Raw genomic sequence first — 15,873 nt, forward strand, 5'->3', positions numbered from 1 at the left:
AGAAAATGACAAATGAATATGACGAGCAGAATATATTCGGCATAACTGAGAAAGAAGACCAGTGAGGAACACATAAGAGTTCGAAAAATATTTGTAATTTTTCTGGCCCGCGTGGGTCAGAAAATGAAAGTTGGCAGAATCGTCATCCTCCCCACGCCGGGTGGAAAGGACCTGAGTTCGAGTCCCGTCGATGATGTGCGCAATTTTCACGGGCCTTTTTCGCAACGTGGCTGACTAAGTCGGTCTCGGGCGAGGGTAGCGTGGTTTTTTCTCTCGGAAACTCCGGTTTTTCGTTCGGCAAACAGAAAATCGACCGCAGAACACAATTTACAGATATGGCTTTAATCGCTGATGTTCTTAAAACAACGACAACATTTCTGTGGAAGGGCCAAATGAAGGAATCGTGTTCGTGTCTCGTTTGACAAAGAAAAAAGACACAGACGCAACAAGCATTTCTTTATTAACAAAGTGTAGGTGAGGTACATGGTTTAATAAAAGCGTTTGGAAGTATACGGGCTTATTTAACCCTAGGAATGAAAGAAAGTAACACGTAAAGAGTGTTTTGATAAATGAAACGTTACTCTAACAAATGAGACACGTGATGCGGCATCGAGATTGGAGAGCAGCGCTGTAGGACCAAACCAAGCAACTGTCGACAGACTCGCTGTTAGTCGTCAACTGTATTCCTCCGAAGCAGAACGTTAAGTTCTTTCTAGAACCTGAACACTAACGCTATTGGAAAAATTTGTTCCAGTGCAGAAATTTTAAGCAAAGTATCGTCGAGGGGACTTTTATCTAGCTGCTGTTGATTTTGATTGTCTGCCTTAGTTATTTTAGTGAAAGAGCCAAGAGTTACCTCCTCCTGCATTTGCTAGCATGACCCCAGGAGTGTCCCCAAGTGCAGTTATTGTGTAAGCGTCAAAAGAGGCCGAAGATAATTTTAACAAATTGCGTATCGAGGGACAGTTTTCTCGTAATTAATTATAGGAATTGTGGTTGTACCAATATCAGTTGTTCTATCGATGTGAATCTTCTTGAAAACGCAAACAGTTGCTAACAACAGTATTTGGAAAACGGCAGTTCGTGTGGCAGTCCGAGTGAGAAGGGTCGGAACAAAATTTCACCGCACGTGAAGTGTCATCCAGAAACACGTGGGGGGAAAACTGCTTGGAAGGGACTGCTCTGGCAGCTTTGGAAATGGCGAAAAAAAGTTTTTCTTTTGCAGTGCCTCAATGTTCATCACTTGCATGTTTTGGCGACGAAATTAGCGTTTTAATGAAAAGAAGAAAGTATCATTTTATATTTTTTACCTCCTGAGACAATTAAATAAGATAAACCTACCACTGTTGTGTGAGACAATGAACGCAAAATGAATTTTAGAAGTAACGAAATTAAGAGCAGTGTTTATCAGTTCTGATGTGGTAACTACTATTAGCAAAATAAAACGTATCTTAGACAACCAGTGCGTCCTCGCACTATCAAGCACTCTTGGCACTTCCTCTTCTGCAAAGCACGGAAAGGATCATGGCTTGGTCAAAGACAGGAACTTATGGCGGGGATAGATCACATCGCACTAGCCTTCTGTATTTATATAACAAGTGTTCCCATCGTTCCTGAGTAAAATTAACAAAACTACTGATATTGTCCCACCCGACACCCCCCCCTCCCTTATCACTTTTAGCTTGAGGCACTAAAAGACAGCATTACCGTAAGGAAGATGATACTGTAGCTGGAATCCTAAAGAACCACCTTGAGATGCAATCCCTGAAGACACTACACGCTCTAAATGTTCGATAGTTCATCTCTCACTCAACCCACGGGAAGTGGCATCCCTGCTCACTTCCACTACCCCCTAGCATCTGCTGCGATCAGCAGCAGCAGCAGTCTTTAGCAACAGATGCCTTTGGACCCAAATCATCGTTGAAACCACGCGAACTGTTCACGCGTTGAAGTCTTAGAACTCTACACGATATGCTGCGCAGCTCGTCTCGTGGTCCTGGAGGTTAATCGTGCACCGGCTGGCGGAAGGAGCCACGTCGATGTTGTACTGAGCAAGAGTGTCCTGATTCACAGACATCCAGTAACCGAGGCTGTCCGTTTCGTATGTTGGAATGACAGTCACTTCCGCTTCCTTCTCTTCCCACTCCTTCTTTGCCTGGATTAAGGCATTCAGCACTTCTTTACTTGGACTGGAGCCACTGACGACGTAATACCTCGCCCTCACACGACGGAAGAACTCGATGTCGCAGTACTGGGAGTCACCATGGTGAGGGATGTAAGTTAAATCAACATAAACGGGCTCCACGTTACAGCCACCTGCACCAGCGGGAGGAGCAGGCATGGCCTGTGATGACACGGATTTTGTAGGCGACATGTGGACATCGGAAAGGCCGGTTTTTCCTGGGGGATTCCTGGTTGTCTTTGTGCCAGTGTGCTTTGAACTCCTTCCTTTCAAACTGACGTGACTAGGGTTATCTCTCCGTTTCAGTTCAATGTCTGCGGGTTCTGGAGGGGATGGAAGACCCATTGGCTTACCCCATTCTTCCAAGTGGAAGACTTTTTCCTCACCCTCTTTACCTTCTGAGGATTTATCACTTGAGGACGAACGAGGATCATCCATGTGATGTGCAGAGCTGACGTGTTTGCTCACTTCCACAGAGACACTTGGTTCATCTTGCTCTGCTGCAGGTTTTAGTTCAACATACTGCTCACTTGACAACACAGATTCGTACGTCCTGTAAACAGTTGATGTCATCTCCACAATCTCTCCTTGGTCTTTAGAGTACATCCGTGTTTCTGTGGTGACGCTCGTGACATCAACAGCAGAAGGTGGACTTCCTTCCGCACTTGACGGTAGTTTCCTTTCATCAGTAGACGGCAGTTTGATATGTGGATCAGTGGGGTACTTAGTGACATAGATCACTTCACGACTTTCTGGTCCACGAACTGCAACGTCTTCTGTGGAAATTGTTCCTTCACACACGGCCACTTCATGGTCTCCTTCAGTGAGAGTAAAATCGCCAACACTTGATTGTATGTCAGTACTCAACTCGTCTTTCCTCGCAGGTGTTTCTGAGATAGATGGCCCAGGCTTTTCATGCTGGTCCAGACAGCTTCTCTGAGAATAAACTGTAGTCTTTGTTAAGGTGCTACTCTTTTCACTAGTGGAATCGGTTTCCGTGTCCATTTTAGTCTGCTCTCCAGACGAAGAGTAAGTCGCTTCCCCTTTTCTGATTACACTTATAATAGATTCTTTTCCTTGTTTCTCTCGTATTTCATTTAACATCTTATTGAGAAATTCCTCTTCGGTGGCAAATTCTGTTTGCTCAGAATGGATGGCACCATCAGGATGTACAATTCTCCTGTAAACTACACTAGAAGAACCGGGGTGTTCACTACTGACTGAATCAGAATGGTCTGAAATTGGTATTCCTGTTGTCGAGAAACCTTCTTTGGTTATTAAGTGTTCCCCTTGCGTGATACTTTCACTAGAAATTCCACCGTTTTCTTGTTTAACAAGTTGTTCTACTGGGACTTCTTCCCACTGTTTCCGAATGATCCTAACAATTTTTCTTCCACCTTCTTCTTCTGTTATAATTTCTTTTTCTTCAGACTCAGGAGGAAGTTGTTCTGCTGGGATTTCTTCCCACCGTTTGCGAATGATCCTAACAATTTTTCTTCCATCTTCTTCTGTTACTTCTTTCTCTTCGGATTCAGGAGGAAGTTGTTCCGCAGGAATTTCTTCCCACCGTTTTCGAATTATTCTTATGATTTTTTTTCCATCTTCTTCTGTCACAATTTCTTTCTCTTCAGATTCTGGAGGAAGCTGTTCTGCTGGGATTTCTTCCCACCGTTTTCGAATTATTCTTATAATCTTTTTTCCATCTTCTGTTACAATTTCTTGTTCTTCAGATTCGGGAGGAAGTTTTTCTGCAGGCATTTCTTCCCACCGTTTTCGAATGATCCTAACAATTTTTGTTCCATCTTCTTCTGTCACAACTTCTTTCTCTTCAGATTCGGGAGGAAGTTGTTCTGCAGGGATTTCTTCCCACCGTTTGCGAATTATTCTTATAATTTTTGTTCCATCTTCTTCTGTCACAATTTCTTTCTCTTCAGATTCTGGAGGAAGCTGTTCTGCTGGGATTTCTTCCCACCGTTTTCGAATGATCCTAACAATTTTTGTTCCATCTTCTTCTGTCACAACTTCTTTCTCTTCAGATTCGGGAGGAAGTTCTTCTGCAGGGATTTCTTCCCACCGTTTGCGAATTATTCTTATAATTTTTGTTCCATCTTCTTCTGTCACAATTTCTTTCTCTTCAGATTCTGGAGGAAGTTGTTCTGCTGGGATTTCTTCCCACCGTTTTCGAATGATCCTAACAATTTTTCTCCCATCTTCTGTTACAATTTCTTTCTCTTCAGATTTGGGAGAAAGTTGTTCTGCAGGGATTTCTTCCCATCGTTTGCGAATGATCCTTACAATTTTTGTTCCATCTTCTTCTGTTACAACTTCTTTCTCTTCAGATTCGGGGGGAAGTTGTTCTGTAGGGATTTCTTCCCACCGTTTTCGAATGATCCTAACAATTTTTGTTCCATCTTCTTCTGTCACAACTTCTTTCTCTTCAGATTCGGGAGGAAGTTGTTCTGCAGGGATTTCTTCCCACCGTTTGCGAATTATTCTTATAATTTTTGTTCCATCTTCTTCTGTCACAATTTCTTTCTCTTCAGATTCTGGAGGAAGCTGTTCTGCTGGGATTTCTTCCCACCGTTTTCGAATGATCCTAACAATTTTTGTTCCATCTTCTTCTGTCACAACTTCTTTCTCTTCAGATTCGGGAGGAAGTTCTTCTGCAGGGATTTCTTCCCACCGTTTGCGAATTATTCTTATAATTTTTGTTCCATCTTCTTCTGTCACAATTTCTTTCTCTTCAGATTCTGGAGGAAGTTGTTCTGCTGGGATTTCTTCCCACCGTTTTCGAATGATCCTAACAATTTTTCTCCCATCTTCTGTTACAATTTCTTTCTCTTCAGATTTGGGAGAAAGTTGTTCTGCAGGGATTTCTTCCCATCGTTTGCGAATGATCCTTACAATTTTTGTTCCATCTTCTTCTGTTACAACTTCTTTCTCTTCAGATTCGGGGGGAAGTTGTTCTGTAGGGATTTCTTCCCACCGTTTTCGAATGATCCTAACAATTTTTGTTCCATCTTCTTCTGTCACAACTTCTTTCTCTTCAGATTCGGGAGGAAGTTGTTCTGCAGGGATTTCTTCCCATCGTTTTCGAATTATTCTTATAATTTTTTTTCCACCTTCTGTTACAATTTCTTGTTCTTCAGATTCGGGAGGAAGTTGTTCTGCAGGGATTTCTTCCCACCGTTTTCGAATGATCCTAACAATTTTTGTTCCATCTTCTTCTGTCACAACTTCTTTTTCTTCAGATTCGGGAGGAAGTTGTTCTGCAGGGATTTCTTCCCACCGTTTTCGAATGATCTTAACAATTTTTGTTCCATCTTCTTCTGTCACAACTTCTTTCTCTTCAGATTCGGGAGGAAGTTGTTCTGCAGGGATTTCTTCCCATCGTTTTCGAATTATTCTAACAATTTTTGTTCCATCTTCTTCTGTTATAACTTCTTTCTCTTCAGATTCGGGTGGAAGTTGTTCTGCAGGGATTTCTTCCCATCGTTTTCGAATTATTCTTATAATCTTTTTTCCATCTTCTGTTACAATTTCTTGTTCTTCAGATTCGGGAGGAAGTTGTTCTGCAGGGATTTCTTCCCACCGTTTTCGAATTATTCTAACAATTTTTGTTCCATCTTCTGTTATAACTTCTTTCTCTTCAGATTCGGGAGGAAGTTGTTCTGCAGGGATTTCTTCCCATCGTTTTCGAATTATTCTTATAATCTTTTTTCCATCTTCTGTTACAATTTCTTGTTCTTCAGATTCGGGAGGAAGTTGTTCTGCAGGGATTTCTTCCCACCGTTTTCGAATGATCCTAACAATTTTTGTTCCACCTTCTTCTGTCACAACTTCTTTCTCTTCAGATTCAGGAGTAAGTTGTTCTGCAGGGATTTCTTCCCATCGTTTTCTAATTATTCTAACAATTTTTGTTCCATCTTCTTCTGTTATAACTTCTTTCTCTTCAGATTCGGGAGGAAGTTGTTCTGCAGGGATTTCTTCCCATCGTTTTCGAATTATTCTTATAATCTTTTTTCCATCTTCTGTTAGAATTTCTTGTTCTTCAGATTCGGGAGGAAGTTTTTCTGCAGGCATTTCTTCCCACCGTTTTCGAATGATCCTAACAATTTTTGTTCCATCTTCTTTTGTCACAACTTCTTTCTCTTCAGATTCGGGAGGAAGTTGTTCTGCAGGGATTTCTTCCCATCGTTTTCGAATTATTCTAACAATTTGTGTTCCATCTTCTTCTGTTACAATTTCTTTTTCTTCGGACTCTGGAGGAAGTTGTTCTGCAGGGATTTCTTCCCACCGTTTTCGAATTATTCGTATAATCTTTTTTCCATCTTCTGTTACAATTTCTTCCTCTTCAGATTCGGGAGGAAGTTGTTCTGCAGGCATTTCTTCCCACCGTTTTCGAATGATCCTAACAATTTTTGTTCCATCTTCTTCTGTCACAACTTCTTTCTCTTCAGATTCGGGAGGAAGTTGTTCTGCAGGGATTTCTTCCCATCGTTTTCGAATTATTCTAACAATTTGTGTTCCATCTTCTTCTGTTACAATTTCTTTTTCTTCGGACTCTGGAGGAAGTTGTTCTGCAGGGATTTCTTCCCACCGTTTTCGAATGATCCTGACAATTTTTGTTCCACCTTCTTCTGCCACAACTTCTTTCTCTTCAGATTCGGGAGGAAGTTGTTCTGCAGGGATTTCTTCCCATCGTTTTCGAATTATTCTTATAATCTTTTTTCCATCTTCTGTTAGAATTTCTTGTTCTTCAGATTCGGGAGGAAGTTTTTCTGCAGGCATTTCTTCCCACCGTTTTCGAATGATCCTAACAATTTTTGTTCCATCTTCTTCTGTCACAACTTCTTTCTCTTCAGATTCGGGAGGAAGTTGTTCTGCAGGGATTTCTTCCCATCGTTTTCGAATTATTCTAACAATTTTTGTTCCATCTTCTGTTATAACTTCTTTCTCTTCAGATTCGGGAGGAAGTTGTTCTGCAGGGATTTCTTCCCGTCGTTTTCGAATTATTCTTATAATCTTTTTTCCATCTTCTGTTACAATTTCTTGTTCTTCAGATTCGGGAGGAAGTTGTTCTGCAGGGATTTCTTCCCACCGTTTTCGAATGATCCTAACAATTTTTGTTCCACCTTCTTCTGTCACAACTTCTTTCTCTTCAGATTCAGGAGTAAGTTGTTCTGCAGGGATTTCTTCCCATCGTTTTCTAATTATTCTAACAATTTTTGTTCCATCTTCTTCTGTTATAACTTCTTTCTCTTCAGATTCGGGAGGAAGTTGTTCTGCAGGGATTTCTTCCCATCGTTTTCGAATTATTCTTATAATCTTTTTTCCATCTTCTGTTAGAATTTCTTGTTCTTCAGATTCGGGAGGAAGTTTTTCTGCAGGCATTTCTTCCCACCGTTTTCGAATGATCCTAACAATTTTTGTTCCATCTTCTTCTGTCACAACTTCTTTCTCTTCAGATTCGGGAGGAAGTTGTTCTGCAGGGATTTCTTCCCATCGTTTTCGAATTATTCTAACAATTTGTGTTCCATCTTCTTCTGTTACAATTTCTTTTTCTTCGGACTCTGGAGGAAGTTGTTCTGCAGGGATTTCTTCCCACCGTTTTCGAATGATCCTGACAATTTTTGTTCCATCTTCTTCTGTTACAACTTCTTTCTCTTCAGATTCGGGAGGAAGTTGTTCTGCAGGGATTTCTTCCCATCGTTTTCGAATTATTCTAACAATTTTTGTTCCATCTTCTGTTATAACTTCTTTCTCTTCAGATTCGGGAGGAAGTTGTTCTGCAGGGATTTCTTCCCACCGTTTTCGAATTATTCGTATAATCTTTTTTCCATCTTCTGTTACAATTTCTTCCTCTTCAGATTCGGGAGGAAGTTGTTCTGCAGGCATTTCTTCCCACCGTTTGTGAATTATCCTAACAATTTTTCTCCCATCTTCTGTTACAATTTCTTTCTCTTCAGATTTGGGAGAAAGTTGTTCTGCAGGGATTTCTTCCCATCGTTTGCGAATGATCCTTACAATTTTTGTTCCATCTTCTTCTGTTACAATTTCTTTCTCTTCAGATTCATGAGGAATTTGTTCTGCATGTTTTTCTTCAGACTTTTTGCGTATGGCTGTTTCAGTTTTTTCTCTGCTTTCTCTGACTGTAACATCTTCTGTAGTCGTTTCTTCTCTATGTATAATTTCGCTCTCCTCTTCGAATTTTCTGATTTCTGCTGACTTTTGTTCAATTTCATATTCCTGGAAATCTTTTTGTTTTATCATTATTAAATCTTTGGTGGTCTGATGATCTGTTTTGGTAATTTCTATCCTTTGCTTTGTGGAATCTTCTCTTACTCTTGTTTCATGGATTGTAAAGTCCGAACTAATTCCTCTCTCACTTTCACTCTTCTCTTTAATTTCTTCTTTATCTTTCTCTGATGCTTTTTGTGTGATGTCTTTTCCTTCTGTGTCAATTGCCATAGTAGCATCTTTTACCTTAACTTCAAGATCAATGTCCGCTTCTTCATGCCCAACTTCATCACCTTTTGATTCAATTTCTTTCTCCTCTTTATCAGCTGTTTTTCGTTTTATATCTGTTTCCTTCATCTTAATTACATCTAATTTCTCCTCGTGTTCTGCTTCTCTATCTATGACTACAACTGTTTCAGAAAATCTGATTTCTTTTTCAATTTTTCTATCCTTTGCAATAACTTTATCAGGTTCTCCTGGTTCTTTATCCCTATCAGCCTTTTTCTCTGATTTTTCTTTTCGTTTGGCCTCTTCTACTGATCTTACTTTGTCTCTCGTTCCTGAAATTTTCTTTTCTGTTTCTCTTGTAGTCTCTTCCTTTAATTTTGTTATTGTAATAACTTTTTCCATTTCCATTGTTTCGTCTGTATCTTCAAATTCCTCCACTGTCTCTAATATTTCTTCTTGTTTTTCTGTAATTACTTCTTTTTTGTCAATCTTTTCCGCTAACTTTTCTACTCCTTTTTCTTTGACTTTCTTTTCTTCTACTTTCTCTTTGACTTCCTTTTCTTTTTTTTCTTCTATTTTCTCTGTAACCTCCTTTTCTTCTTTTGCTTCACCTTCGTGTTCTTTTTCTTTGATATCCTGTACTGTTGCTTGTGTTTCTTTGGCTTTCTTTTCTTTTTCATCACCCTCTTTGACTTCTCTTTCTTTTTCTTTGACTTCCTTTCCTGTTTCTTCTTCCTCTACTTTCTTTACTTTTGGCTTTTCTTCTGCTTCCTCTGTCTTTTCTTTTGTTTTTTCTTCTGCTTCCTTTTCCTTTTCTGTTGGCTTTTCTTCTATTTTCTTTCCCTTTTCTTTTGGCTTTTCTGCTTCAGCTTCTTTTATCTCTTCTTTTTCAAATTTTTCTTCATCTTTTTCCTCAATTTCTGCAACTGTGTCTTTAAATGTTTCTTTTTGAAGTTTAATATCCTCTATCCTTTCTTCAATTTTCCCTGCTTTTTCCTTTCCAGCTTTTTCTTCTGTCTTTTCTGCAACTTCTTTCACTTCTTTTTCTTCTGGAATTTCTTTCTGTATTGTTTCTTCCATGAATTTTTTCTCCTTAGTCTTTTGTTCCTCTGTTACTATCTCTACTATTCCCACTATTTCTACAACGTCTTTCTTTTTTTCTGTATCTTCTGTTTTCTTTTCGTCTACTGTTTCTTCTATTTTCCTTTCTTCTGGAATTTCTTCTCTCGTTTCAAAACTTTGTGCTTCTGCTTCCATTGTCGGCTCTTTCTTTTCTACTTTTTTCTCTTTCTCTTCAGTAACTTTTTTCTCTTCTTCTTCCTGTATAACTTTTTTCTCTTCTTCTTCCTCGATAACTTTTTTCTCTTCTTCTTCCTCTATAACTTTTTTCTCTTCTATTTCCACTTCTGCTTTTTCTTCTATCTTTTGAATTTTCACTATTTCTTCCTCCACCATTTTTTCAAGCTCTACATCCTCCACCGTTTCTTCAACTTTTACCTCTATCGTTTTCTCTTTAACTTTTTCCAATAAAATTTCTTCCACGCCTTTTACATCTTTTTTCGCCTTCACAACTTTTTCCTCTACTTCTTCCTTCTCCTTTTTCTTTACTTCTTTTGATTCAAGTTTTTCAACATCTGCTTTTTCTTCAACTTTGACTTCAATCTTCTTTTCTTCAGTCAGTATTTTTACCGCTTTTTCTACTTCTTTTTCTTCTACAATTTTTACTTCTGACTTTTCTTCCATTTTTCCTTTTTCCTTGTCTTCAGCTTCTTGTTCTGCGGTTTCAACTTCTTTTTCTTTTTCCACTCTTTCAACTAGATCTGATTTTTCTTCAAGGTCCACTTTTACTTCCTTGATTTTTTCTTCAACTTTTACAGCTTTCATTTTTTCATCTGTGACTTTTTCCACTTTCTTTTCTTCTACATCCTTTATTTCTTTCTTTTCCTCTAAAACTTTTCCCTCTAACTTCTGTTTTAATTTTTCCTCTCTCACTGTTGGTTCTTCATCTTCCTTCTTTTTTATAGCATCTTTTTCATCTATCTTTTCTTCAGTTTTCCCAGTTTCTTTTTCTTCCATCGCCTTCTTTTCCTCCGCTTTTCCAATTTCTACTTTCACTTTTTCTTGCTCCACTCTTGCAATTACTTTTTTTCCCACAACCTTTTCTTCCTCCACCTTTTCAACTTCTGCTTTTTCTTTTACCACCTTTTTTTCATCTTTTTCCATAAACACTTCTTTAATTTCTTTTTCTTCCTCCACTTTTTCAATTTCTTTTTCTTCCAGTTTTTCAACATCTGCTTTTTCTACCTGTACTTTTTTAACTGCTCTTCCTTCTATCACCTTTTCTTCTATGAATTTTCCCTCTATCTTTTCTGATACTTTTTGCTCTAACTTTTCTCCTGTAACTTTTTCTATCCTTTCTAATACTTCTTCCACTCTCAATTCTTCAACTTTAATTTCCTTTGCCCTTTTCTCAACTTCTTTCGCTTCTGTAGTTTTTTCCACCTTTCTTGCTTCATCCACTGTTTCAACTTCTTTCATTTCTACTTTTTCTTTCATTGTCCTCTCTTCATATTCTTTTTCCCCTTCCACTTTTTCAAATTCTGGTGTCTCTTCTACCTTTCGTTGAACTTCTAATTTTTCCCTCTCAACCTCTTCCGCTTCTTTTTCTTCTTCAAACTCTTCTTTTTCTCTTTCAATTTCTTCTACTTCTTTTTGTTCCTCAACCATTTCTTCTTTTTCTTCCTCAACTTCTGCTTCTTTTTCTTCTGCCTTTTCTTCCACTTTTATATCTGTCTTTTCTTTTACTTTTCCAGGCTTTTCTTCCACTTCTATTTCTACTTTTTCTTCGACTCCTTTTTCTTTCACTAACTTAACTTCTTTTTCTTCCATCATATCTTTAACTTTTATCTCTACCTTTTCTACAGCGTTTACTTCCATCTTTTCTTCTTTTTCTTCAGCTTTTTCTTTCGACTTTTCTTCAATGGCTATTTTTTCTTCTTCCACCTTTTCTTCTAGTTGTTTTACTTCCACCTGTTTTTTGACTTCTACTTCATATTCTTTCACCTTTTTTTCAATTATTAGTTTTTCTTCATGCACTTTTTCTTCTTTAACCTGTTCTTCAATTTCTTTTTCTGTTTCCTTTTCTTCAGCTTCTACTTTTTCTTTAATTTCTTTTTCTATTTCTTCAACTTCTACTTTTTCTTCTTCTTTTACTTTAATTTCTGCTTTTTCTTCTTTCACCTTTTCTTCAACTTTCTCTTCTTTAACCTGTGTTTCAGGTTCTTTTCCTTCAACCTTTTCTTCAATTTCTTTTTCTTCTTCCATTTCTTCAACTTCTACTTTTTCTTTAATTTCTTTTTCTTCTTCCACTTCCACTTCTACTTTTTCTTCTTCCTTTACTTTAATTTCTGCTTTTTCTCCTTTCACCTTTTCTTCAACTTTTAGTTTTTCTTCATGCACTTTTTCTTCTTTAACCTGTTCTTCAATTTCTTTTTCTGTTTCCTTTTCTTCAGCTTCTACTTTTTCTTTAATTTCTTTTTCTGTTTCCTTTTCTTCAGCTTCTACTTTTTCTTTAATTTCTTTTTCTTCTTCCATTTCTTCAATTTCTACTTTTTCTTTAATTTCTTTTTCTTCTTCCTTTTCTTTAATTTCTGCTTTTTCTTCTTTCATCTTTTCTTCAACTTTCTCTTCTTTAAGCTGCGTTTCAGGTTCTTTTCCTTCAACCTTTACTTCAATTTCTTTTTCTTCTTCCATTTCTTCAACTTCTACTTTTTCTTTAATTTCTTTTTCTTCTTCTATTTCTTCAACTTCTACTTTTTCTTCTTCCTTTACTTTAATTTCTGCTTTTTCTTCTTTCCCCCTTTCTTCAACTTTCTCTTCTTTCACCTTTTCTTCAACTTTCTCTTCTTTAACCTGTGTTTCAGGTTCTTTTCCTTCAACCTTTTCTTCAATTTCTTTTTCTTCTTCCATTTCTTCAACTTCTACTTTTTCTTTAATTTCTTTTTCTTCTTTCATTTCTTCAACTTCTACTTTTTCTTTAATTTCTTTTTCTTCTTCCACTTCTACTTTTTCTTTAATTTCTTTTTCTTCTTCCACTTCTACTTTTTCTTTAATTTCTTTTTCTTCTTCCTTTATTTTGACTTCTTTTTCTTCCATTTCTTCAATTTTTACTTGTTTTTCTTCCTTATCTTCAACTTCTGTTGCCTCTTCTTTCTCCTTTTCTTCAGGTTCTTTTACAGCTTCTTTTCTTTTGACTTTTTCTTCCTTTTCTTTGACTTCTTTTTCTTCCTTTTCTTCGACTTCTTTTTCTTCCTTATCTTCAAGTTCTACTTCTTTTTCTTCCTTTTCTGCAACCTCTGCCTTTTCTTCTTCCTTTTCTTCAAATTCTTTTTCTTCTTTTTCACTGACTTCCTCTTCTGCAACTTCTAATTTTTCTTCTTCCTTTACTTTAAATTCTTTTTCTGCAACTTCTACTTTTTCTTCCATTTCTCCAACTTCTACTTTTTCTTCTTCCTTCTCTTCAACCTTTACTTTGACTTCCTTCTCTTCCTTTTCTTTAAGCTTTACTTTGATTTCTTTTTCTACCATTTCTTCAACTTTTTCTTCTTTTTCCTTTTCTTCAACTTTTGCTGTTTCTTCTTTCTCCTTTTCGTCAACTTTTGCTGTTTCTTCTTTCGCCTTTTCTTCAGGTTCTTTTACTTCTTCCTTTATTTTGGTTTTTTCTTCTTCCATTTCTTCCTTTTCTTCAACTTCAAATTCTTTTTCTTCCTTATCTTCAAGTTTTTCTTTTTCTTCTTTTAATTCAACTTCTACTTCTTTTTCTTCCTTTTCTGCAACCTCTGCCTTTTCTTCCTTTTCTTCAAATTCTTCTTTTTCTTCCTTTTCACTTACTTCTTTTTCTTCCTTTTCACTTACTTCTTTTTCTTCCTTTTCACTTACTTCTTTTTCTTCCTTTTCTTCAACTTCTGCCTTTTCTTCAAATTCTACTTTTTCTTCTTCTTTCTGTTCAATCTTTATTTTGACTTCTTTTTCTTCTTCTTTCTGTTCAATCTTTATTTTGACTTCTTTTTCTTCCTTTTCTTCAACTTCTACCTTTTCTTCCTTTTCTTCAGGTTCAACTTTTTCTTCTTCCTTCTCTGCAACCTTTATTTTGATTTCTTTTTCTTCCTTTTCTTCAGCTTCAACTTTTTCTTCTTCCTTCTCTTCAACCTTTATTTTGATTTCTTTTTCTTCCTTTTCTTCAGCTTCTACTTTTTCTTCCTTTTCTTCAACTTCTACTTTTTCTCCCTTTTCTTCAACTACTTTTCCTTCCATTTCTCCAGCTTCTAATTTTTCTTCTTCCTTCTCTTCAACCTTTACTTCTTTGACTTCTTTCTCTTCCTTTTCTTTGAGCTTTACTTTGATTTCTTTTTCTTCCTTTTCTTCAGCTTCAACTTTTTCTTCTTCCTTCTCTTCAACTTTTATTTTGATTTCTTTTTCTTCCTTTTCTTCAGCTTCAACTTTTTCTTCTTCCTTCTCTTCAACATTTATTTTGATTTCTTTTTCTTCCTTTTCTTCAGCTTCTACTTTTTCTTCCTTTTCTTTAACTACTTTTTCTTCCTTTTCTTCAATTTCTACTTTTTCTCCCTTTTCTTCAACTACTTTTCCTTCCATTTCTCCAGCTTCTACTTTTTCTTCTTTCTTCTCTTCAACCTTTACTTCTTTGACTTCTTTCTCTTCCTTTTCTTTGAGCTTTACTTTGATTTCTTTTTCTCCCATTTCTTCAACTTTTTCTTTTACCTTTTCTTCAACATCTGTTGTTTCTTCTTTCTTCTTTTCTTCTGGTTCTTTTGCTTCCTTTATTTTGGCTTTTTCTACTTCCATTTCTTCAACTTCTAATTTTTCTTCAACCTGGACTTCTTTTTCTTTTTTTAATTCAACTTCTACTTCTTTTTCTTCCTTTTCTGCAACTTTTGCTTTTTCTTTTTCCTCTTCTTCAAATTCTTTTTTTTCTCCTTTTTCACTGATTTCTTTTTCTTCCTTTTCTGCAGCTTCTACCTTTTCTTCTTCCTTTATTTTGACTTCTTCTTTCTCTTCAATCTCTACTTTGACTTCTTTCTCTTCTTTTTCTTTAAGCTTTACTTTGATTGCTTTTTCTCCTATTTCTTCAGCTTTTTCTTCTTTTACCTTTTCTTCAGGTTCTTTTACTTCTTCCCTTATTTTGACTTTTTCTTCTTCCATTTCTTCAGCTTCTGATTTTTCCTCTTTCAACTTTTCTTCAACTACTTTTTCTAGAACTTCAAGTTTTTCTTTTTCCTTTTCTTCAACTTCTTTTTCTTCAGACACCTTTTCAACTTTTTCTTCTTTCACCCTTTCTTCTACTTTTTCTTCTTTAACCTTTAATATTTTTCCTTCATCTTCTTTAACTTCTATTTTTATTTCTTCTTCCAGCTTTTCTTTTTTTTCTGAGATTTTTTCAAATTCTATTTTTTCTTTCACTGTTTCTTCAACTGTAGTTTTTCTTTCCACTTTTTCTTTAACCTCTATCTTTTCTTCCTTTTCCTTAACGTCTATTTTTTCTTCCTTTTCTTTAACTTCTACCTTTTCTTCTGAAATTTTTTCATCAATTTGCATTTTTTCTATTTTCACCTTTTCTTCAACTTTTATTCCTTCTTTCACCTTTTCATCAACTTTTATTTCTTCTTTCACCTTTCCTTGAACTTCAATTTCTTCTTCCAATTTTTCAATTACCTTTTCTTTAATTTCTTTTGTTACTTCGATTTTTTCGTCTATTTCTACTATTACTTTTTCATCTTCCTGTCCTTCAATTTCTGTATCTTCCACTCTTTCTTCAATTTCTGCTTTTTCTTCTACTTTTTTTTCTTCCACCATTTCTTCTTCAATTTCTATTTTTTCTTGCACCCTTTTTTGAACTTCTACTTTTCCTTGCACTTCTTTAACTTCTATTTTTTCTCGCACTTCTTTAACTTCTACTTTGCCTTCCACTGTTTCTTCGACTACTCTTGCTCCCTTCACCTTTTCTTCATCTTTTCCTTTTTCCACTTTTTCTTTAATTTCTTTTTCTTCTTCTGCTGTTTCTTTAATTTCTATTTCTTTTTCTACTGTTCCTTTAATTTCTTCTACCATTTCTTTAATTTCTTCTTCTGCTGCTTCTTTAATTTCTATTTCTTCTACTATTTCTTTAATTTCTTTTTCTTTAATTTCTATTTCTTCTACTATTTCTT

At 36.2% G+C, this 15,873-nt stretch overlaps 1 protein-coding gene across 1 annotated transcript in view; it reads right to left on the minus strand.

Annotated features, from left to right (window-relative positions):
• Positions 1 to 441: 441 nt before the first annotated feature.
• Positions 442 to 15,873, minus strand: part of LOC150090477 (uncharacterized) — a 90,732-nt gene continuing 75,300 nt past the window's right edge. The window contains exons 4-7 of the mRNA XM_090378068.1: positions 13,736 to 15,796; positions 12,764 to 13,618; positions 12,233 to 12,703; positions 442 to 12,169 (exon numbers count right to left, since the gene is read on the minus strand). Coding sequence (XP_090234194.1) covers positions 1,955 to 12,169; positions 12,233 to 12,703; positions 12,764 to 13,618; positions 13,736 to 15,796 — 13,602 coding nt within the window. The 3' untranslated portion in view covers positions 442 to 1,954. The remainder of the gene's footprint in view (positions 12,170 to 12,232; positions 12,704 to 12,763; positions 13,619 to 13,735; positions 15,797 to 15,873) is intronic.

Source organism: Mastigoproctus giganteus, chromosome 1 (assembly GCF_048544385.1).
Source record: "Mastigoproctus giganteus isolate SK-2022 chromosome 1, ASM4854438v1, whole genome shotgun sequence".
In the NCBI taxonomy this organism is placed as follows: Eukaryota; Metazoa; Arthropoda; class Arachnida; order Uropygi; family Thelyphonidae; genus Mastigoproctus; species Mastigoproctus giganteus.